General features: G+C 45.8%; 2 protein-coding genes across 16 annotated transcripts in view; one reads left to right on the top strand and one right to left on the bottom strand.

The window, feature by feature from the left end:
* Positions 1–23,890, top strand: part of ZCWPW1 (zinc finger CW-type and PWWP domain containing 1) — a 75,289-nt gene that overhangs the window by 30,433 nt on the left and 20,966 nt on the right. For 12 of the 15 annotated variants that reach the window (XM_077907985.1, XM_077907984.1, XM_077907983.1 and 9 more), the window contains one exon: positions 467–941. In XM_077907985.1, coding sequence (XP_077764111.1) covers positions 467–774 — 308 coding nt within the window. In that variant the 3' untranslated portion in view covers positions 775–941. Of the gene's footprint in view, positions 1–466; positions 942–13,381; positions 13,520–17,824; positions 23,863–23,890 lie in introns of those variants that run through there. The other 3 variants (XR_013385382.1, XR_013385381.1, XR_013385380.1) reach the window with 2 other exon arrangements.
* On the bottom strand, positions 1,386–18,705 carry PILRA (paired immunoglobin like type 2 receptor alpha). Its single transcript, XM_077908002.1, has 7 exons — positions 18,426–18,705; positions 17,713–18,102; positions 7,745–7,945; positions 4,094–4,124; positions 2,445–2,494; positions 1,998–2,029; positions 1,386–1,822 (listed from the first exon to the last, which is right to left on the bottom strand). The coding sequence occupies exons 1-7, from the start codon at positions 18,484–18,486 to the stop codon at positions 1,688–1,690; spliced, it is 900 nt and encodes a 299-aa protein (XP_077764128.1). The 5' UTR covers positions 18,487–18,705; the 3' UTR covers positions 1,386–1,687.

Here is a 23,890-nt window from a genome sequence, read left to right as displayed (position 1 = left end):
GGGTGTGATCCTGGAGTCCCCGGATCAAGTCCCACATCGGGCTCCCTGCATGGAGCCTGCTTCTCCCTCTGCCTGTGTCTCCGCCTCTCTCTCTCAGCCTGTGTCTCTCATGAATAAATAAATAAAATATTTTAAAAAATGAGTATTACTATGGGCTGGCTAGATAGAGCCTCCTTGCTGGTTCCCTTTAATTCTTTTAATATCTCTATGACTAGACATTTGCCATTTTAGAGATAAGGGGACTAAGGGTCAAAGGGTTTAGAATTTGCTCAAGACCCATGACTAGCATATGGCTATCCATGGCTTGGATCCAGGTCTTTCTAACTCCGAAGCCTATTTTATTTCTATTGAGAAAAATCATCTTCCCCAGAGATGTTTTTGGAAATGAGAATTTAGGAGTTTAACTTGTAAAAGGTAAGGCCAGATGGCCTATTAGGACTCTCCGTTATATCACTTTTTCATGTAGGTCCTAAGAAAAAATTTAGAGCTCCCCAAAGCAAAGACTCAGTAATCAGCTTGTCTGAGGACAAAGAAGCTAGGATGGCACCAAAGGGCCTGACCCCACCAGCTCATCTCGGGGTTTGTCCTGTGATGGGGACAGAAGGCTGGAAGTGTCTTCAGGAAGCTGGAAGTGTCCCTCCTGACGATGAAGCCTTCAGTGACCTGGATCTGGAGCAAATCCTGGAAGATGTTGGAAAAGAGCCAGAGCAGCTGGAGGAGCCGCAGTGTGGAGACGACCCCGGGGAGTTCACTTTGGCCTTCTTTGAGGAATAGCTTAGCTGTGTGCTCCTGCCTCCCTGCTGCTCTCTCACCCCCTTCCCTGTGAGCAGCAGAGAAAGCCCCTCAGAGGGTCCCTGAGAAGCTGCTACATGTGGGGTTTGTTGATCGGCCACAGTCACAGCTGTGCAGTTTATGTGTTAATAAACAGGTTACTGCTTTAAGTAGTTTGTCTCTAACTACATGCTCTCCTTTGGCTTCCCTCCCTCTGCTCCGCTCCCTGTGGCGCATCCCTGTTTCTGTGGGAGGCCTGCACAGTAAAGGAATCTGGGAAGGCAGGGACACCCGAGTTCTGGGAGGAGGCTGTCAAGATGGGCAGGTCTGGGTTCAGACCCGGGCTCAGCCTTAATAGGTGTGCGGCTTTGAGGAAAGCACTAACTTATAGATCTCTTCACGCCTCAGGTGATTGTGACCAGTCCAGGGTCAGGTGGTTGGAGATGCTTAAATGAGGTTGTGCACTTCCCACGGAACATGCTGGTTCTGATGGTAGAGGAAGTAGAATGGGTAGATGGGGGGGCAGACCCTGGCTTCTGGGCTGGCTACTAGCATTTGGGGTTTATTGTTCCCTGCCTGGAGGCAGTCCCGGAACTCCAGTGCTGGAGGAGGGATCTGGGGTGGGAGCTGTTTATTATAGTTCATTTTTGGCAAGAGGCAAAAGACAGAAGTTGAAGGTGCTATCAGTTTTTTCCTTAGATGCTTTTGGGCAAATTCAGCGGGTTCTTTTATTCTTGTGGGCAGGGCTGGGAAGGTGGAGAGGGCACTGGAGCAGATGGCTCTGTTTCTCTGCAGTCCTTGGTGGCCTTCCACACCCCCTGACTTCTGAGTCTTCTGTGTCTGGCCAGAGTTGTTATCAGAAGCTGTGACCCGCTCTGCAGCTTAGTCTAAGGAGGTCATCCTTCAATCCCACCCATTAGGCCTTTAGGATAGAGTATAGGGTCTCCTCCTGGGGGCTCTTCTTGGGAAGGGGGGGATGTGCTGCTGGTGAGGAGGAACTGGAGAGGGTAAGGGAGGCATAGAGGATGCCGCCATTATCCTGGGCTTCATCCTGGTGGAGAAGGCAGAAGGGGGTGAGACAGTGGAAGGGAAGCTGTCCCCACCTTAGGGAGTAATCCCACACCTAGGTGCTCCACACCTAAGTGACCACAGTCCCTCTCTTCCCTCCACCCCAGCTTCTCCAAACTTCTCTTTGATTCCTTAAAGCTCTAGCTTGAGCTGCTTACCTTGGGGTCCAGCTTGGGGTCTGTTTGTTGTCCTAGAAAAAAACCAAGAAGTGTGTGTATGGGGGGTGTCAGGTGGCATGCTGGCCAGGGTAGAGAAATGGGCAGAGGCCTCCAGCAGTGAGGTCATCTGCTGAGTCAGGACCAGGGTCAGGCAGGAGGGATGGGTGGGTTACGTGTTTGAGCAGGGAGTGTTTGGGGAAGGTCAGGCCAAGATGGACAGCAGGGAGTGACAATATTAAGAACTTACTTTTTAAAAAAATATTTTATTTATTTATTCATGAGAGACAGAGAGAGAAGCAGAGACACAGGCAGAGGGAGAAGTGGGCTCCTTTCATGGAGCCCAATGTGGGACTTGATCCCAGGACCCTGGGATCCCACCTGGGATCATGCCCTGAGCCAAAGGTAGATGCCCATACGTTGAGCCACCCAGGTGTCCCAAGAACTTACTTTTAATCCCAATGTTCTCATACTTCTCCTCAGTATTTTGGAGGGATCCCCTGTATAGGAAGAAGAAGGTGGGAAGTGTGCTAAGAGGCTGTGCAGAAGAGAGTTCAAACCTGTGTGGGGCTGGTTCTCTGTGTGGGGCCTCTGTGACCCCCTGACAGTCTCAGATGAGCTATGGTTTGAGACTCTCAGGAGGTCTCCTGGAAGGTTGAGAGTCAGTTTGCAGTGTAGCCAGTAGAGATCCCGAGGGCCCATTGAAGGCGGATGGTCCTGGAGAAGCAGCCTTCTTGGAAGAGCCATGAAAAGGGTGAAGTCCTGTCTGCTGCATGGTATTGGTACAGACTGGAGAATGAACACCAGCTCCACCCATCTCAGGTCTTCTGGTGGGTTCCCAGGTGAGAAGGGAGGGAGGGGGAGTTGGAGAGAAAGAAAGAATTTGAGAAGATGGACTGGAGAGAAGGGGAGGTGGGAAGGTAAAGAGGAAGAAACCTCCAGAGAGAGGGAGGGAAGGAGGGAGGCTAGGAGCTGAGGAGGGAAGTGGCTCAGAAAAAAGAGACGCACACTGGATATTTGCAAATGACGTATCAGATAAAGGGCTAGTTTCGAAGATCTATAAAGAACTTATTAAACTTAACAGCAAAGAAACAATCCAATCATGAAATGGGCAAAAGACATGCACAGAAATCTCACAGAGGAAGACATAGACATGGCCAACAAGCACATGAGGAATTGCTCCACATCACTTGCCATCAGGGAAATACAAATCAAAACAACAATGAGATACCACCTCACACCAGTGAGAATGGGGAACATTAACAAGGCAGGAAACCACAAATGTTGGAGAGGATGTGGAGAAAGGGGAACCCTCCTGCACTGTTGGTGGGAATGTGAGCTGGTGCAGCCTCTCTGGAAAACTGTGTGGAGGTTCCTCAAAGAGTTAAAAATAGACCTGCCCTATGACCCAGCAATTGCACTTCTGGGGATTTACCCCAAAGATTCAGATGCAATGAAATGCCGGGACACCTACACCCCGATGTTTATAGCAGCAATGTCCACAATAGCCAAACTGTGGAAGGAGCCTCGGTGTCCATCGAAAGATGAATGGATAAAGAAGATGTGGTTTATGTATACAATGGAATATTCCTCAGCCATTAGAAACGACAAATACCCACCATTTGCTTTGACGTGGTTGGAACTGGAGGGTATTATGCTGAGTAAAGTAAGTCAATCGAGAAGGACAAACATTATATGGTCTCATTCATTTGGGGAATGTAAAAAATAGTGAAAGGGAATAAAGGGGAAGGGAGAAAAAATGAGTGGGAAATATCAGAAAGGGAGACGGAACATGAAAGACTCCTAACTCTGGGAAATGAACTAGGGGTGGTGGAAGGGGAGGTAGGCGGGGGTGGGGGGAGTGGGGGTGACTGGGTGACAGGCACTGAGGTGTGGGCACTTGACGGGATGATCACTGGGTGTTATTCTATATGTTGGAAAATTGAACACCAATAAAAAATACATTTATATGAAAAAAAAGTATATGTAAAAAAAAAAAAAGAGAGACGCCCACTGGGAAAGGAGGAGGAGAGCAGTGACAGGTGCCCTGTGCTTTTCCCATGAGGAACTTCCTGTTTCCCAAGAGGACAAGCTCTCACCTGGCTACGGTTCTGGCTGTAGTCTGTAGACCTGTAGAGGAACAGCAGCGTGTCAGGGTGCCATCCATGGAGGGCATCTCTCCTCCCTGCCTTCCTGCTCTGTGTGCTCTGAGACCAACCCCTAGACCAACCCCGAGAGAGACCAGGGCAGTGGAGCAGCTCTGTTGGACCCACCTGGGACTCAGAGTGACACCTGCTGGCACCCTGAGGCTGCTCAACCCTGTCCTCTGGTGTCCTCAACACCAAATCAGGAGAACAGCTCTTACCTGCACCTATTCTCTCTCTGTCTCTGTCTGTCTGTCTGTCTTTCTCTTTGTCAACTTTGCCTTTGCTTCCTTCCCCCTTCCTTGACTTCCCCAAGCATCCCTCAACCTTGCTCCTTCCACTGCTGAGGCCCTGCCCACCGATCCCTCTCCTTCCACCCTTGTCTCAGACTCACTGAACCCTCCTGCCCTGACACACTGGCTTTTTGTGATTTCCTGAGCGGCAGCTGTTTCTCTCCTGCTTTGTGAACCTCATGGCTGGGGCCTGGGTCTGCACTGTAGCCTGTTCCTCCCCACCCTCCCCCACTGAATCCCACCAGTCTCCCCACCGCCCTCTCCCCTCCTCATCCTCCTGTGTCTCTCTGCAGCATTTCCCAAGGACTGGCCCCTGGTTCACAGACATCCCCTCCACCACCCACCACCATCCCAGGAGGTCCCTATCATCCACGGAGACAACCCTCTGAACACATGGGACTCCATGTCCCCCAAACTCCACGGACTTCCACTCTGCCATACCCTGGACTTTTTTTTAAATCTCTGGGACTGAGAACTCCGAAAGATCAGCATCATCTTTATGCTACAACTTTGTTTCCTTCCAGCTTTTTCTTACCATCATCCTGCTTGCTATACCTGTGCTTTGACTCCCTGCCCCTGAACTCTTGCCCCTTAATAAGCCACTTTCTTTCAGACTATCCAAGCTCCCTGCTGACCCTCTACTGTCCACTTCTGCCCTCTTACTAGCTCCTTGACCTTCCATGTTCCCCTGTCCTTAGGCCACACTTAGCTGACACATCTCTCATTCTGGATGTGGCCTATGGCAGGGAATGCCATTTGCTTACCCAATATCCATTCATTTCTTCTTCCTTAGTTAGAGAACCTTGACTTTGTTTTGGGTGGCAGTGTGCTCCCCTGCTGATAGATGTGGACATCTGATGACATCCTAGCCAATAGGATTCAAGGGGAAGTTGTGGGTAGGATTTTCAGGAAGATTCTTTAAAAGGAGGATGGACAGATGCAGCATGGTTTTTTGTCTCTTCTTCCTCCCTCCTGTTTCCTGCCTAGATTCAGAAATAATGGCTGGAGTCTGAGCAGCCATCTTGGACCAGGAGGCAACCTTCAGGATAGAAGCCAGTAGTCAGGGCAGTGAGCAGGATGATAGAAGCTGGAGTGCCTGAGGACAGTGGCCTCTGCTGTCTGCCTCCTCATCCTTTTATATGAGGGGAAACAAGAAACTCTGTCTTGTTCAAGCTCTGTTACTTTTAGCCTCTGACACCAGCAGGTGAACATAACTTCTAACCAACAGATTCTAGAAGTTTCTAAAGCTGCATGGTTGAATACTGCTGGGGGAAATATGATCCTGTGCAGCGATGCTTTTACAGAGTTCTTAAATTCCACCTTCCATTTCCTCAGTGACTATCACATCTCTTCAACTCTGACCCTCATCCTCACTCTAGAGACAACCACTCTAGAGTGGTTTTTCCTCTGCGGAATGAAAAACTGTTTGTATAGGATTGAGTTTATCAATATTTTTATTCACGGCTTTCAGGTTTTATGTCATACTTAGGGAGGTCATGTCCACTCCATGGTTATGAGATGGTCTCACATGCTTTCTTCTAGTACTGGGATTATTTTCCCCCTTCATTTAACTCTTTGATTGATCTCCATGGAATTTATTTTGGTGCAAATTATGAAATAACATTAGTTTCTCAAATGGCTGCTCAACTGTTCCGGCACCATGTATTGAATGACTCACCTTCCCATTGGTGAGACATGCTACTTTCTAGCCTACTGAACTCTCATCTATATTTGGGTCTGTTTTCCTTCTGTCTGTATTTGGGGTATTTTCTTTGGGTCCATTGGTTTATCTGTGTATGACTATGATGGTATCAAATTGTTTTAATTATTGCAGCTTAATAATTATAAGTGCTAATGCTCATCATATAGTCCTTATTCTGTGCCAGGATCTATTCTCAATGTATTACATTTAATTGTCATGACAAACCCCAGAGTAAGTACTATTATTATTCTCATTTTAGAATGAGATGAGTGAGCTGAGGCACAGAGTCATACTACCATGGCACCAGAGTTTACTCTGCCAGGATTTGACTGCAGGCAGTCCAGATTCTATGCTCTTCACCTCTGTGCTTTAATATCTGTTAGGGCTAATCTCCTCTCATTGAAAATTTTCTTGGAGGAATTTCAGATCGTTACTGGAGGGTGTTGGGGTGTGACTAATTAATGCGTCTAGCCCTGTCCTCTGTTTTAGCTATAGATGCATATATCCAAATTTCTGATGAACAAGTCTAGTCAGGTGCCACACAGGCAACTCTAACCTATCCCAAACTAAAGAACCATCATTCTCCCCCAAACATGGCCTTTGACCTCCTGTGTTCTCTAATTTGCTTGATGGTTTCACCGTGGACTCATTCACCCAAGTTCTTCCCACTCCCTCAGCTCTACACCAATCTAATCACCAAGTCTTACTGGTTTTCCCTTGTTGGCTGTTCCAGGGTCTGGCTCTCTCCCTCCATCCACTGCATTAGACTGGCCCCACCTGCCCACCTCCCACCCCTGCACCGCAGACTGATGTGTCTGCAAGGTAAAGCTGAGATTGCCATTTCCCTGCTTCATGTTGCCTCTGGAATCAGAAGCTCCTGGGTGTGACTTACAAGGTTCTCTTCTCCTATCTCCAGCCTCCACAGCACTGAGCTACTTAGAGTTCCCACACCGATTTCCTGTGCCTGCATAGTCAGTGACCTCTTCACCACACTCACCATCTGCCTGGGTAATTCGCTTATATTCTTTGAGACTTTTGCAGGGTCACTTCCTATGGGAAGTCCTCCATGATTTCCCTCCTTCCATCTTACCACAGCTCTTTCCATATGAGGCAGTCACTCCCTCCACCACTGAGTTCCTTGAAAGCAGGACTTATGCTTTATTTACATTTGTAATCTCCAATTACAGGCCAGACCTTGGGAAATAGGCCCTCAACCAGTGCTTGCTGAGCTGAGCCAACTTCCTGTCCCTCTATTCTTTCCTTACTCTTCCCAGAAAACTTCTTCCCATGAACCAAAAGGTAAGGATTGCTGAGAAATTATTAACTCAAGCCACAAAAACTAGAAAATGATCAGATTTGTGGAGAGAGATTTGTTTGGAGCAATGGTTCTCAAAGTTGGTCACATACAGCCAACACTTGATGAGATCTTTAAAAATGTAGATTCCCAAGCCCAGACCTCAAGGCCAGCTGGGATTTGCATTTTTTTTTTTTTTTTTTTTTGGGATTTGCATTTTTAAATGCAGAACGCCCTGGGGTCATTCTGATGATGCTGGTTCCGAGAAAGAGTTGGGAAGCTTGAGGAGGGGGTGGTGGTGGCCCAGAACCACTTACCTTTGCTTCTCTTCCACCGGAGGTAGAGGATCAGTCCCAAAATTACAATTATGAGCACAGCACCAGCCCCAACAGCAGCTCCCACACTCAGGGGTAAAGATGCTGAGCTCCTATTCCCCTCCAAGACACTGAGTCCAGTGGTGGTGGTGGCGGCTGTGGTGGTGGCAGTGCTTGTGGGGCCCTCGGTGGTTGTCTTGGGAGCTGAGAAGACACACGAATTTAGCAGATTCTCCCCTATAGGACTGGAGGTTTTGGATGAAACTGTCACATTGTGTTCCCATTTTGGGGAATATTGAGGATGTGGAGCAACTCTCTGAAGCTCTCACACAGGGAGGGGGTAATGAATGCACATCACCCAACTTAATCCTGACTCTACCTCTGATTAAGTGGTGTGACCTCAGAACCTCATTTCATTGCCAACAAATAGGGATCACTAAATCACAGGATTATAAAAAACATTTTTCATTGTGGTAAACTATAGGTAACACAAAATGTACTGTTTTAACCACATTTAAGTATATATATTCAGTGGCATTAAGTATATTCAGATTATTGTGCAAGCATCACCAGTATCCTTATCCAGAACTTTTTTCATTTTCTCAGACTGAAACTCTGTCCCCATTAAACAGTCACTATGCACCTCCTCCCCTAGCCCTTGGCACTTACTGGTCTGTTTTCTGTCTTTATGAATTTGACTGCTCTAAGAACCTCTTATAAGTGGAACCAAATGGTATTTGTCATTTCTGGGTTGTTTTAATAAGTGAGAAAACATCTGTGGAGCACCTAGTATTTATTAGAAATATGTTTTTAAGATTAAATTAATATATATCGAACTTTACTTACTACAAAAAGATTTTACCATTATAGATATTTAATGCACTGATAGAATACAAAGCCACAGGAAAAAAATCAACTATAATAAAATCTTCGGGTTAGGGTGGACCAAATTTTGTCGACCCTCATTAGAAAGGAATAATAATATTTTTTAATTGAGATAAAAATTTTAAAGCCTTAAAGAAAGGTCTATAACATGTTATTAGAGAAATAAAAACCAGAGGAACACATATTTTTATTAAAACATCCTAGAATATGACCAAAGCCACATTCTAAGCCAAGTTCATAGTATTAAGTGCTTTTATTATTTCAAACAAGAAGAAATTTGTAAAACGAACTGAATATCCAATTCCTTAGAAAAAGTATCCAAACCAGAAAGAAGCCAGCCCTAAAAAAACCTCAGAAGATAAATGTAATGAAACCTACGTAGGAATAAATTTATCAGGAAACAAGACAATAGAAATAAATGCAGGAAGTGGTTATTTAGGGGAAAAACAAACAAAACAAACAAGAAACAAACAAGAAAAGAGAAAGACTCTTGCAAACCTAACAAGAGTCTCTTGAAATCATTTGTGAGTATGTGCTCAATTATAGATTGATAAATTTTAAAGACTCTGAATTGGATGATTTTCTGAAGTAAATATTTTTGAAAATGGAGTTAAGAAGTAGTACACTTTCAGTGATAGGTAAACAAAAAAGTAAGAACTCTAGGGGTACCTGGCTAGGTCAATCAAATAGCATGAGACTCTTGATTTTGGGGTCATGAGTTTGAGCCCCACATCCAGAATAGATTCTGTTAAAAATTAACTTGAAAAAAAAGTGAGAATTCTATTAAAGAACTACCTATCAATAAGGATTCCAAGCTCAGGAGGTATTATGGGCAAATTATTGTGAAAATTTAAGGAACGATTAATTCCCAGATATATTCTAGAACACAGAGAAATATGGAAAATGATGCAATTCTAATTCATTTCATAAAATGATGACATAATCCTGATGCTAATAATCGTTCATATCTTTTTTATTTTTAATGCAAGTTGAAATGACAAAAGCCAGTGTTTTTTACTGATCTGAGTGGAGGAACATACCCAGTATTGGCGTGGCACAATGAAAGGGTAAATTGGCACAACCTCTGGGAATGCATTTGTAAAATGTGAAATACCCAGGCATACTCTTTGACCCAATGATTTCAGTGCTAGGAATTTATCCTGTGGAAATGCTGAGCAAGTATTCAAAGGCCTATGTTTTTTAGGGGTGTTCTTTGCAGCTTTGTTTGTAATGTGGCAACAACTTAAATGTCTTTAAACAGCCGACTGAGTAAGCAGATCATGATATATTGCTGCCGTGGGACACCCTGCAGCCTTTTTTAAAAAGATGGAGCTTATATGTACTGAAATAGAAAGATACTTGTGGTATGTGAAATAAAAACAAGTTGTTAAGCAGAATAGTATGCAGTTTGATTCTATTTGTGTTATGTATCTATATCTGTTAGAACATTTCTGCAGAAAATAGTGGCTGGGGAGTTAGTTAAGGTGCAGAGGGAGGAATATACTTTTCATTTGACTCTCTTCTGTATTGTTTGATCATTTTTTTTAATGATGTGCAAGTATTACCAGTACCTTTATTAGTTTCAAAATTTAACATTTATTAAACTTGTATAGGCACAAGTTTATTTTTTAAAAAGATTTATTTATTTGAGAGAGCACCAGGGGCAGGAGGCAGAGGAAAAAGGAGAGAGAGAATCTCAAGCAGACTCTCCACTGAGTGTGGAGCAGAACGTGGGCTTCATCTCAGGATCCTGAGATCAGGGCCTGAGCCAAAAACCAAGACAGATGCTTAACCAACTGTACCACCCAGGCTACAATCAGATGCCACCCAGGCACATAATTTAAAGAATCCACAAATTCCATACAGTTTGTAAAAACAGCAGTCCCCTGCATAAGCCCACCTTTAGCTATATCTTCTGACATTAACCCTGTATTTCTTTTTTAGAGGTTTTATTGATTTATTCATGAGAGACACACAGAGAGAGGCAGAGACATAGGCAGAGGGAGAAGCAGACTTCTCGTGGGGACCCTGATGTGGGACTCAATCCCAGGACCCTGAGATCATGACCAGAGCCGAAATTAGATGCTTAACCACAGAGCCACCCAGGCATCCCAACCTTATATTCCGAAATCACATGCATATATTGCTGTTGCTTGACTTGTCTTAAGTAGTGTTTATTTACTTCCTACCATTGAAATCGAGGATTTGGATCTCTCACACACCCATTTTCTCCATTTTACTCAACAGTCCAACACTCAATGTTTGTTTCATGAGATAGGTTCTTCCCTTGGCATCTAGGACACCATTCTCTTTGTTCTTTTCTTGCCTCATTAGCAGCAACTTCTGTCTTCTTATTGATTCCTCCTTTTCCCAAACTGTAACACTCATGAGACCTCCTTAGTTCAGTCCTAGGACCCCCTCTCTATCTACACTCACTTCCCAGGTAATTTATCCAGTGCCATGGCATTAACTACCAGTGACATGCCAATCTTGCCCAAATTTACATATTAAGCCACCTCTATCCCTGTGCAGTAAACTCCTGTATCTTACTGCCTACTCACGCCTCCATTTGTTTTGTCTTGTAATATCTCAAATTTCAGATGTCCAGAGCAGAACTCTTGATTTTCTCCCAAGCCTATTCCTCCCCAACATCCCCCTTATAAATAGCAGCACCATCCTTTAAGATGCTCAGGCCCAAAGCCTTAGAGTCACTCTTGCTTCTTCTCTTTCTTATTCCCACATCCCATCATCTGCGAATCCTGTCTGCTTAGTCTTCAAAATATAACCAGCATTCTATCTGCCCTTGTTGTCACCCTATTCAAAGCACATCATCTTTCAATGGTGTCCCTGCTTGTGACCTTGTTCATCTTTACAGTCTTATTCTCCATATAACAGCTGGAGGGACATTTGTACAATGTACATCAGAGCACAGCAGGAAACCCTCACTAGACTCATTGCACTGAGTAAAACTTCTTTTCTTGGCTTTCAGAGCTACACAGGACCTTCCCTCACTGCCTGTTCTGATCTCACCTCCAGCCACCATCAGCCTCTTCAGCTGCTTCAGCCATACTTGTCCCACCTCATGGCCTCTGCCCATGTTGATCTCTCTTGACTGGAACATTCTTCTTCAGACTCTTCCTCACTTCCTACAGATCTGTGCCTAGGCTGGATTTCTCTGCTGGCTTCTCTTAGATCCACTCCCCAACTCTTCTCAACCTGCTTTGTGCCTTTGGAGGCTGGTTTTGGTAGACTCCATTCATGGGCTCTCTCACCCACTGATTCCTATTCAGTGGCCAGTGGGAGTCACCATCAGGAGATAGAGAGAGGGGGGGTTGCCTGGGTGGCTCAGTCATTTAAGCTTCTGCCTTTGGCTCAGGTTATGATCCCAGGGTCCTGGGATTGAGCCCTGCATCAGCATCTTCGGGCTCCCTGCTCAGCGAGGAATCTACTTCTCCTTCTCCCTCTGTCCCTCCCCACCACCTGTGCTCCCAATCTCTCTCTCTCAAATTTTAAAAATCTTTTAAAAAAAGGAGATAGATGGAGAGAGGAGGGTGGGTTATAGCATAGCCCTTGGCCCCCTCTCTACGGGGTTTTGTATTAGCCTGGGTTCTCCGAGACATAGAACCAATGGGATATAGAAAGAGATGTAGAGTTTTGAGGAATTGGTTCATGTGATTATGGTAGTTGAGAAGCCATAGTTTGCTCTCTGTAACAGGAGGCCCAGAAAAGCTGGTGGTATAATTTCCAGCCAGACCAATAGGTCTGAGAACCAAGGGGACCATTTATATAAAACTCATTGTGACTCTAAACTCGAGAACCAGAAGCTCCGAAGTCTGAGGGCAGGAAAAATGGAGGTCCCTGCGTATCCTCTACTTCTTTGTTCTTTTCAGACCCTCAAGGGTTAAGATGATGCCCACCCACTGCTAAACCCTTCTGGAAATACCTTCTCAGACACATCCAGAAAGAATGTCTTACCATCTATCTGGGCATCCCTTAGTGTAGTCAAGCTGACACCTAAAACTAACCATCTCAGGGACACCTGGGTGGCTCAGTGGTTGAGTGTCTGTCTTTGGCTCATGTCGTGATCCCGGGGTCCTGGGAGGGAGTCCCACATCAGGCCCCCTGTGGGGGGCCTGCTTCTCCCTCTGCCTATGTCTCTGCCTCTCTGTCTCTTATGAATAAATGAATGAATAAATAAATACATTTAATTAAAAAATAGAACTAACCATCTCAGACATGTTGACTCTATCTCCCCAGAGGCTACAGCTCCTTGCTGGTCCCCAGTGCCTTCTTTCTACCCTCCTCCTCAGGCCTGGGCATGGTCCCAGGTGTCTCTCATCCCTGACTGATTTCCCTACCTTGTGCTCTACTCAAAACTCTCCTCGATCACCCTGTTCAAGTGAGTACTTCCTCCTGGCTCCGACTAATATCTCTGGGGCCTTTTCTGTTCCAGCTGAATAGCGTGGCACCCCTAGCAACTTTTATCCCACAGATTCTACTCTCTTTTCACCACCATTTGACATAGAATTAATTTGTTAGCTTTTCTCTTCCGTCTTCTTTCCACACTTATGTGCAAGTGGCATTGTTGAGAACATATTTTGCTTTTTTTTTCTTTCCTGCTGTTTCCCAGTGTCCATATTAGCACCTGACACATAGTAGGTATTTAATCAATATGAATATGAATCATTCAATATGAATGAATGAATGAAAGAATTTTCTCTTAGAATTTCAAGGCATTCAACTGTTGTCTTCTAGCTTCCTCTGTTGCCATGGAGACCGCCAAGCCATTCTGATTCCTGAAATCTCTTGTGGCCTGTTTTGTCCTCCTTGGAAATTTTCTGGATCATCATTTTGTCCTTGACATTTTGAAATTTCATGTTGCAGTGTCCTGAGGTAGGTCTATTTATTTTTACCCATTTCTCTGGGCTCCTTTGTTTTGGAAAGTTTCTAGAGTTATTTCATCCATGTGTTCTTCCCACAGCCTTCTTTCTTCTCTGTTTCTGGAACTCCCATTATTCCAAGGGTGGAGCTCTTGAACCAGTCCTCAATTTTTCTTATCTTACAGTTTCTATGTGACTTTCCTATGGCTGCTGTAAGAAATGACCACAAACTGGGTGACTTAAAACAACAGAAGTTTAGTCTCTCATAATCCTGGAGGCCAGAGGTTGGAGAGCAATGTGTTACTAGAGCCGCACAGCCTTGGGAGGCTCTGGGGGAGAGAAACTCTGTCCCCTGCTTCCTCTGGCTTCTGGAGGCTGCAACAGTCTCTGCTCTGTGGCATCCTTCTCTTCTGTGGCAAGTCTGCCTGACTCCCTCTTAGAAAGAGGCTCACATTTGCTTTTAGAGCCCACCCAGCAAATCCCAAATGACCTCACCTCAGAAGTCCTCACTGAGTCACATCTGTTACCATGTAAGATAACAGTCCCAGGTTCTGGGGGCTGGGATGTGGACATGACTTTGGGCGGCTGCTATCCAACCCATTACAGCTTCCGGATATGTGACTCTGTCTGTCTTCTGAGTCATTTCTGTCAAGTTGATCTCTCAATCCTTTTACTGGGTTTTCCATTTTTGCCATTATAGCTTAAATTCCCAAGAGTTTTGTTTGCAAAGCTCCCTCTGTTGCTCTATGCTTGCACTCTCTTAACTTTCTGAAGATGGTAGTTATCTGAGTTTTATTCTCCCTCCATTGTTTGGTTTCTTCCAGATAGCCCCTCTCAGTAACACCCCCCATTTGTTTTGCTGTGTTTCACGGGGGAAAGATTCCTTAAATGTTTAATGGAATAATAGTTTAAAATGGCATCTTTAGCCTCAGGCATCCCAGGCACAGCAGAGGTGAGGGTCAATTGTCAGAGCTAGGGGATTCCACAGGAGGTCAGATCCCATCTCCTTGCCTCCCTGGTGTCCAGTGTGCAGAAAGCCACGCTGAGTGGAGGCTGTGTGTGTGGTTTGGGAGAAAGTGCTGGTCAGCTAGTGGGTGGTAGGATCTGTTAGGATTTCTAGATTCTTTTTTGGGTCCATCAGATAGATTTCCCAGAGAAGAATCTCCTGATTTCTTGCCTTCGATGGGGTGGGGGATATCAGCTGGGTTGTCAGAGTTCTGGGAGGCATCTAAGGGGGGGCAAGGCCTTGAGTCTCATCAGTTCAATAAGTCTCTAGTTTTAAGGACTGAGCAAACCCTTGCCCCCAGGTATGCTTAGGGTACTATCCCAGAGTCCCTCTGGTCTATCCTTTCTGGAAAACAAATCTCTAGTCTCTGCTGACTGGGGAGGAGGCATAGAGGTTTCCTTGCTTCTTAAATAGATTCTCACCTAGTCCTCCAGTTTTCTGACATCCTTTCACTCCTGCTGGCAGGGGTTCTGGGTAGCCTTTCCTTAACCATCAAGAGGTTTTGCATGTAAAAATCTCCTTTCTTCTGGATCTCCCCACTGCTGGTTTGGGGCTAAGCTCCCCTAGTCTCCTAGGCCAGATGCATTAGTTTTTGTTTTCAGCTTTCCAAATACCGTTTTTTGACCACAAGGCTCACGTGTTTTTGGTCCTTGTGGATTTTGTCTTAAAAAATTCCCTTTGTTGTCATTTTAGTAGTGTTTGGTAGAGAGAGGAGGTAAACATGCATATAACCTACCATTTGGCCAGAATATATACAATATTTTCCAGTTAAAATTATAAAAAAATGAATGTTCAAAAAATAATGTTGCATGTTAATAATAAAAATAAGATTTAGAGGAAAACATCTTGTGAGATATTCACATGGTCTTTAGAAGAATACTCCCAAGGTTACAGAGGGATATAAAACAGGAGCCATGATTTGTTTGGTCAGTTGCCTTATAGGTTTAATGCAATTCCAAATTAAAAAGTACTCACAGGTGTTTCCTTCAGAACTTGCCCAACTTATTCTGACATTTATGTGAAACAATCGACCAAAACAATAATAAAGTTTTTGAGGAAGTGACATGGTTCTCATGGATGTAGTCTTATTAGCCACTGAAGCGTGAGTAAGTTACAATCACTAAAACAGTGTGGTAGCGACATGAGAAAGACATAAAAGGGAAATGGAGTTGGCAGACCACAAGTGGATGCTATTCTACAAAAAAGGCCAGGCCTGTGAGTCAATGGAGGGGATAAAAAATATTCCATGAATGCAGTTGGGACAATTGATTTGTTTCTCAGTATAAAGATCAATTTAGTTCTTTACCTTACACCATATACCAAAATAAATCCTCTCTACATTAATGAGCTTTACTCGTCAAAAGAAAGCATACACAAATCAGAAGAAATTAAAATATTTTCAGCCCCTAGTGGAATTTGAAGCTAAGAAATAAAAAGAATTTACATAGAAGAATACAATGAGATTTGGCTATATAAGGAAAAATCTGTATATAAAACACATTATTAAGCCAACCACAAACTTCTCAGTTCTATTTTTTGCAAATATTCCTTTGGGGTGATGTCTTCACATGGTGGCACTTCACTTAGGCAGAAATATTTCTTTTTCTTACTTTTCTGTATTTTGTTTACAAAAAAATCTCAGCATGATATCCAATTAATTGTATTAATTGAAAAAATTAATTTATTGATGAAAAACTCAGTGAATGTGACTGAAACTGAGAAAAGAGAAAAGTTAGGAGAATTTAAGGAAGGAGGAAGAGGGCTCTGAGGAGAGACAAAATCTCCCCAAGAAGGCCATTTAAGAGAAGATGGAGGAGGTGCCAGAAATGTAAATCTAAGGCTGTTTTGCCTTATTTAGGTTGTGAGCTACTTCCCATTTGCTCTAAAACCAGCACCAGGGTCGAATGGGGCAGCGGTTACCAGGTTGGGGACACGGAGGGTGTCCTTCCCCCCAGGAGCAGTGATGGGCTGTTTAGAATTGCCAGCACAAGTGGTTGTAAAAAGCAAACCTATGATTTTCAGTTATTAAGGAATTATCTACAGACAGTGCACCCCCAGGGTCTGTTCCTGTGAGGTGCCCTCTCCATACTGCTCTGGACACACACTTGGCTCAAGTTCCCAAGTAATCCCCACTGAGTAACAAGAAGATTTATTCACATAACACATCCCATTATTCGATGAAACATAGGTCAGGACAACAGTATGGTCAGGCCAGCTGGTGAGGCTGAGCAGCTACTGGCTAAGGGTGGAGGCTCTGGGGTTAAACTGGGTTCAAGTCCTGCCTGCACCACAACTGTGGCTTTGGGCAGCTGTTTAGGCTCTTTGAGCCTCAGTTTCCCTATCTGTCACAGGAAGACAACAGCAGTACCTACTGTTGCTGTGGGTTGTGGAGAAGGTTAACTAGGGTGATACATAGCAAGTCGCCAACCCAACACAGGGCACAGTAAGCGGGAGCTGCCATATTTCTGCAGCAGATGAGCCTCTCAGCAGCCAAGACAGACTGGAAGAGCCAGATCAGAGTGGACAGTGGGGACAGTAAGGCAGAGGAGGGGACCAGGGATGGGGAAGCAAGGAGGGTAAGGAGGATGGAGGCAGGGGAAGAGGGAGATGGAAAGGAAAGGAGGGATGGGGCTGGGGCAGGGAGCTAATGGGCCAGGTTCTGAGGAGCAGAACAGGAGAAGGATGTGGGGGGAGGAAAACAGGTAATGGGGTGTTGGTTGCCAGGGGACCAGGGCTCTCGGGTCATCATCGGGTACCTGCTGTGTGCTGACTGAGCCCATGGTTGTGGGGAGACACAAGACTCAGGACTGGTTGGGGCTGCAAACAGGGACACAGGACAAAGGGAAGGCAGCCCACATCCTGAAGAAGTCAAGTCCACCTGGATGGCATGGGGTGAGGGTAGGAAGGCAGGGCTGGAGCCTCAGCTTGAGGCAGGAAGGGAGGGTAACTGGGGAGCCCAGGAGGTCCTGAGGCTGGGGGAGAGGGGGTGGGGCCTGGATCTGGAGTGGGCAGTGAGGGGGTGGGCAAGGAGGTCAGCCCAGTTTGGGGAGATGGAGGAGAAAGTAAAATTGGAGAGGCCTGGGGAGGAGGTGGGTGTGGGGAGAGGAGTTTTGAGAAGAGATGAGCAGGAAGATTGGGGCCCGGGCCAGGCCTGGGGGGATGAAGGCACCATGGCCTATAAAAGCACCATCAGGACTCACCGAGGTTGATGGTGAGTTTGGTCCCCAGGATGGACTGCCACACCTGCAAGCCAAATCTTTGTGTCTTCAATTGGACCCGGCAAAAATACATATTCTCATCCTCCTCTCGCAGGTTCAATATCTGCAGGAAGCCAGACTTCTGACCCTCTGGCAAGTTCAGGATGATCCGGTCCTTGTAATCCTCATGGACGAAATGCCTAGTACTGTTGTAGATGACCTCCCCATGGAAATGTGTCCGTTTCAAGGCTATACTCACTCTGGGATCCTTGGCTAATGCCCCACAGTAATAGAAGGTGAAATTGATGTGGATGGTGCCACCCTTGGGGGCGGAGAGGTGCTTTGGTTGGTCCATCCTAAAGTCCATTTTTGGATCACATCTTGCTGAGTTACCTGGAAAAGGGAGGAGAGGAGAGACTTTGAAGCCACTGAGAGAGATGAAGAAGATAACCCCAGCCCTTCTGTCACCCTCACCCACGGGCATTAGTGTGACAGATGGCAGGACTGGCCCTCTGGTCTGGGTGTCCCCCTCGCCAGGCTTAGAGTAGGGAGGAGGGTTGGGGCTGACCTAGCACTATGCGACCAGCCTGTTGCTTGTTGGGATTGGGAGGCCTGGCTAACTACCCCAGCAGATCCTTCCTCCAGCTGCCCAGCCATTGCCCTGCCTGGGGACTCCCTGGGCCTCCGGGCAGAGCCACAGTGTCCCGGACACTCACCAGCCTGCAGAGTAGTCAGCAGCAGCAGCAGCAGCTGAGGCAGCAGCAAGGACAGACTCATTGCCTCACTCTCCTCCCAGGAGAGTAGACAAGCAGCTCTGTCCAGACCAGAGGGGAGGCCCGAGGAGGTGTCTTCTTGGGGAATCAAGAGGCACCTGGAGAACGTGGATCAGTCTCTTTTAGAAGAGCAGGGGTGGGTGAATGTCTTCCCCTGATTCACCCGGCCTCAGAGTAACGAGTACTTCCTTTATCAATCTGGTTTCTTCTTTTCCTATATTGCAAAAGTGCTTCCTCGTGGTCAGTGCACAGAGAGCCATGACAGAGGCCCCCAGCCTCTACCTTCAGCTGAGGGTCATGGTTCTGACCTTGGCCATATGTGGCCTCTCCTCTTCCACCTTGACCTTGCTACTGCTAGCACCTCTACGTCTCCTTAGGAGTCAGTTTGACTGACTGTATCTCTAGCTCTCCTTTTCTTGGCTCTGGTGTCTTCTGGCCTCTGTCTGTCATCCGAGGTGAAGGAGTGGCAGCAGGACGAGGTCTGGTTCTTCTAGGAGAGGACAGGCAGCCGTGAGTCTCTGCCCAACTATAGCCCCCTAGAGAGAAGGAGGAGGGAACTACTGGTGGTCAGATGCCCTCCACCTCCAGCCCCAGCACCAGGAATATCCAGCATGTTCTTGACCTTCTTCCTCCAGGCAGGGGCTCCCCTGCAGCCCTCTGCCGGACTCAGGCCTACCAGGTCCCTTCCCTCCCCTGGTCAGCTCCCTTTGTGCAGTCTCATACCCTCCCTGGGGTTAAGAGGTGAGGGGGGTGCCTTCTGGAGGCCACTCCTTGACCCCCAGGATGCAAGACTGGATCTGGAGGTCCCTCTGTCCCCTACTCTACAGATGAGACCAAGGGCTCAGAGAAGCCCTGCCCCAGATCGCATGACTCTCAGGTGGTAGGACCAGGACTCAAACTCCAGTCTCATTGAGTCCACAGAGTGTTCTGCTTCTTTTGGATGCTTCTGCCTGGTTGTACCACAAGACCTCTGGGCCTCAGTTCCCAGGACCATAGTTCTGGGGGGGTGGGCCCCAGGAGGCTATATTTTTATAATGCTGCTTATGTGATTGCCTCCACAACTGTGAGAGCCCTGGCTAATCTGGAGCCTTCCTTGAACAGGAGGGATATAAGGCCCAGAGCAGTAATGAGTCACTCTGGTGACAGTCCCTGGACCATCTCAATGAAGGGCTCTGCCACCTTGTGACTGTTGGTGGGTGGGAGTGAGAGAATGGGGCTGGGACTTTGGTGTCCCTGGCTGGTTTGGGGAGGTTCTGCTCCCTCGCTCCCCAGGATGAGGTTGGTGTTGGCCTACTGAGTAGATGGTGGGGGTGGCAGAGGGTGATTTCATCACAGGAAGTGGCCTAGTCTTCTGGAGGTGGAAGCAAGAAGACCGACTTCTTTCTCCTTTTCTGTTTCTTCCTCAATCCTCATAGTTTTCTTCCATGCTTCTCCCCAGACCTGCTAGGCAGCCTCTGGCCTCTCCCTGTGTCTCATTTTCTCACACTTCCTCATAGGCCCAAGAAGAGAGGTTCTGCATTTTCATGGGATCCTTTCATCTAAGCCAGGACCTAAAGTATGATTGCCTCATTTTCATCTTTGCGACATTGTGTGGTGGATGTATTTTCACCAACAGGAAACTGAGGTACCATTAAGAAATGGAGCCTCGGGATCCCTGGGTGGCGCAGTGGTTTGGCGCCTGCCTTTGGCCCAGGGCGTGATCCTGGAGACCCGGGATCGAATCCCACGTCGGGCTCCCGGTGCATGGAGCCTGCTTCTCCCTCTGCCTGTGTCTCTGCCTCTCTCTCTCTCCCTGTGTGACTATCATAAAAACAACAACAACAACAACAACAACAACAACAACAACAACAACAACGGAGTCTCAATGTCCTAGAGTCCTCTGGGCTGTGGAAGGTGCTTGGTAACCGCTGGGAAGGTGGACAGAAGAAAGAGTAAGGGACCAACTGCCTTTTTGGCAGCTCCTCTAGAAGGTAGCCTGCCCTGTCTGAGGGGTGACACCTGCGTTCAATTTCTCCCTTGTCTCACTAGCTGTGGGACCTGGCTGGACAGTCTCCACTTTGTGAGGATGCCCAAGGAGGGGCTAGATGCCAGTAGGAGGTGCCCCAGCCCAGCATGGCATGTTTACTAAATACATATGTTTACTAGAAAAACTTTGGCAGATTGCCTGCTGTCTTGGTGCCTCGGGCCCCACTGCTCCCACATGCTGTCTCCCTAGATGCAAGCTGCACATTTCATGTCCTGTGCAAGCTCCTGGACCCCAGTTGGATCCCCATGATGCTAAGAATTGTGATGCATGATTTCTGCTCATAGATGTTATATGGTCCTTGGGTTTATTCATTTTGCCTTCTCCCAACAGCATTGAGAGGGCCCAGTAATAAGCCTTGAGCTGTGGCTCTACTCACAGAAGGAACTTCTGGAGGATGAGGACCTAGAGTCTTGATTCATAGATGGGCAGAACCTAAATGCAGCTCTCTAGCCCAGAGGGTGGGCATGGGGGAGGGGTCAGAAGCTGTATGATCAGGAATGGGGCCAAAGTGAAGGCCATGAGCCATGGACCATATTTTAAGAATACCACCTTAGATCTTCCCCCATGTTTTCCTAAGTTTTTTTCTCCCTTCCTCATGGCCGCATCCATCACTACTGTAGTCTCTTTCCCCTCCAGGATACCTCACCTTGCTCCTGCTTTCCCCCCAAGACCAGGAGTAAAACAAAGATGTCTGGTCTCACTGCCTCCATTGATTGTAGTGGAGGCTCTAGCCCATGCAATAAGGCAAGACAAATAAGTGTTCTCTGTTTTCTTAGAGTCTGTGTTTCTGTATTTGGCATTCATTCATCACAAGATAATTGTACTAATTACTTTTATAAATTTTTCTGCATTCTTGATGCTCTGACACTTGTGGCCTTGCTGACTAGGGAGAGATGGCCCCTACCAAGGCTAGCCTATTCTTAGATATAGCAAAGGGCATTCCTAGGAGGCTGTCTTTCCTATGCAAAGTAACCTCTCCAGGGCCCATACTCTAAACCACCTCCTTTATCTAACTCTCACAAACTAAGCCTATATTTCCTCTGCCCTGAGTCAACCCTATGCTAGGTGACAGACACCTGGAGATAGCACCTATAACCCAAAGCCCACTGGAATTAATCAAACTAGCCAATCCTAAGCTGTTTCCCCTTCCTTGCCTTATCTTGCCAGGGGAAAACACTAAAGGCTGTGGTCTATGCCTTCCCCTTGGTCTTGCCTCTGCCTCCTCTAGTGCTTCCCCAGGTGGCTCTCAATGGCATGGCATTTTCCTTCCCTACAGGACATGTCAGTTATAAAAACCTTTCTGTGTGATTACTCTCTCTGTGTCATTACTCAGTCACTTGTACAAATTAAAACTCTGTGAGTCTAAAAATTGAGCCCAAAGGTATCCAGATTGGAAAGAAGAAGGAAACACTCTTGAAAACAGAGAAAGAAGGAAAAACAGATGACTTGATTGTTTATGTAGAAGATCCAATGGAATTGATAGAAAAGCTACTAGAACTATATAAGTGATTTAAGTTAGGTCACAGGATACAAGGACAATACACAGAAATCAATTGTTTTTCTATATACTAATGACAAAAAATGGAAGTCAAATGAAAACAGTACCACTTACAATAATTTAAAAATATGAAATACTTAGAAATAAACACAACAGTAGATGTGCAAGATCTGAAACTGTAAGGCATTACTGAGAGAAATTAAAGATTAATGAATGGAGATTTCATGCATAAGTATGAACAGTATTCAATACTCTTCAACTAAAAAAAAAAATACTCTTCAACTCTCCCCAAAATAATATGTTTATATAACACAATCTCCATCAAAACCCCAGTAGGCTATTTTGTAGAAATTGCCAAGCCACTTCTAAAATTCCTATAGGAGTTCAAAGATTGTAGAAGGGCCAAAAAACTGAAATCAAAGAACAAAGCTGGAGGATTTACACTACTTGACTTTAAGACTTATTATAAAGCTACTGTAATCAAGATGTATTGGTGTCAAGACAGGCAGATCAATGGAATAGAACAGAGTACAGGGATCCCTGGGTGGCGCAGCGGTTTGGCGCCTGCCTTTGGCCCAGGGCGCGATCCCGGAGACCCGGGATCGAATCCCACATCAGGCTCCAGGTGCATGGAGCCTGCTTCTCCCTCTGCCTGTGTCTTTGCCTCTCTCTCTCTCTCTCTCTCTCTCTCTCTCTGTGACTATCATAAATAATAATAAAACAAACAAACAAACAAAACAAAACAAAACGGAGTACAGAAGAGACTCACTATCATGTGGTCAATTTATTTCTACCAAAGATGCAAAGGCAATTCAGTGGAGCAATTATAGTTTTCTCAACTGGAACAAATGAATATTTATATACAGAAAATGAACTTCCATTCATATTTTGCACTATATATAAAATTAACTTGAAATACAGTCTAATGTAAGTCCTAAAATTATATACCTCAAGAAAAAAAAGAGAGAAAATCTTTGTGACTTTGGGTTAGTTAGAGATTTCTTAGATTCAGCACCAAAAGCATTGAAGAAAATATTGACAAATTAGAGCCCCTCGATATGAAATCTGTTCTCCAAAAGATACTATAGAGAAAAAGAAAGGAGAAGCTATAGATTAGGAGACAATATTGGCAGATCACATAACTGACAAAGGATTTGTATCCCAAATATACAAAGAACCCTCAAAATTTGAGAAAAAAATCCTAATTGAAAACATGAGCTAAAGATCTGAATAGATACTTTGTCAAAGAAGACATATAGTTAACAACCACTTGAAAAGATGTGTAACAGCATTAGTCATTAGGGAAATGTGAATGAAACCACAGCGAGATCACATCATCCATCTGGTAAGGGCTTAAATGGAAAGACCAGCAGTTAGTACGCTAAGTGTTGGCAAGGATATGGAGCAGCTGGAAATGTCACACGGGGCTGGTGGGAACGTAAAGAGGTACGACTATTCACGCCATTCCTTAAAAAGTTAAACACCTCCTACAGGTACACACACATATTCCTCATATATATGCCGCTCACAGGTATCAGGGTGTGGAGCAGCAGAAAGTGAGAAGTTGTGAAAATGAAAAGTCTCAGGCTCCACCTCACCCTGTTGAAGTTTGAGAACCACTGCCCTGGGGCAAGGACACTGACTTTTTTTTTTTTTTTAAAGCTTTTATTTATTTATTCATGAGAGATAAACACACACAGAGAGAGGCAGAGACACAGGAGGAGGGAGAAGCAGGCTCCATGCAGGGAGCCCAATGTGGGACTCGATCCCGGGACTCCAGGATCACGCCCTGGGCAAAAGGCAGGCGCTAAACCGCCGAGTCACCCAGGAATCCCCAAGGACACTGACTTTGAGGACCCCTCTTGTCTGTTACTTTTCCTTTTC

Source organism: Canis aureus, chromosome 8 (genome assembly GCF_053574225.1).
Source record: "Canis aureus isolate CA01 chromosome 8, VMU_Caureus_v.1.0, whole genome shotgun sequence".
Lineage (NCBI taxonomy): Eukaryota > Metazoa > Chordata > Mammalia > Carnivora > Canidae > Canis > Canis aureus.
This window is presented reverse-complemented; position numbering and strand designations above follow the sequence as displayed.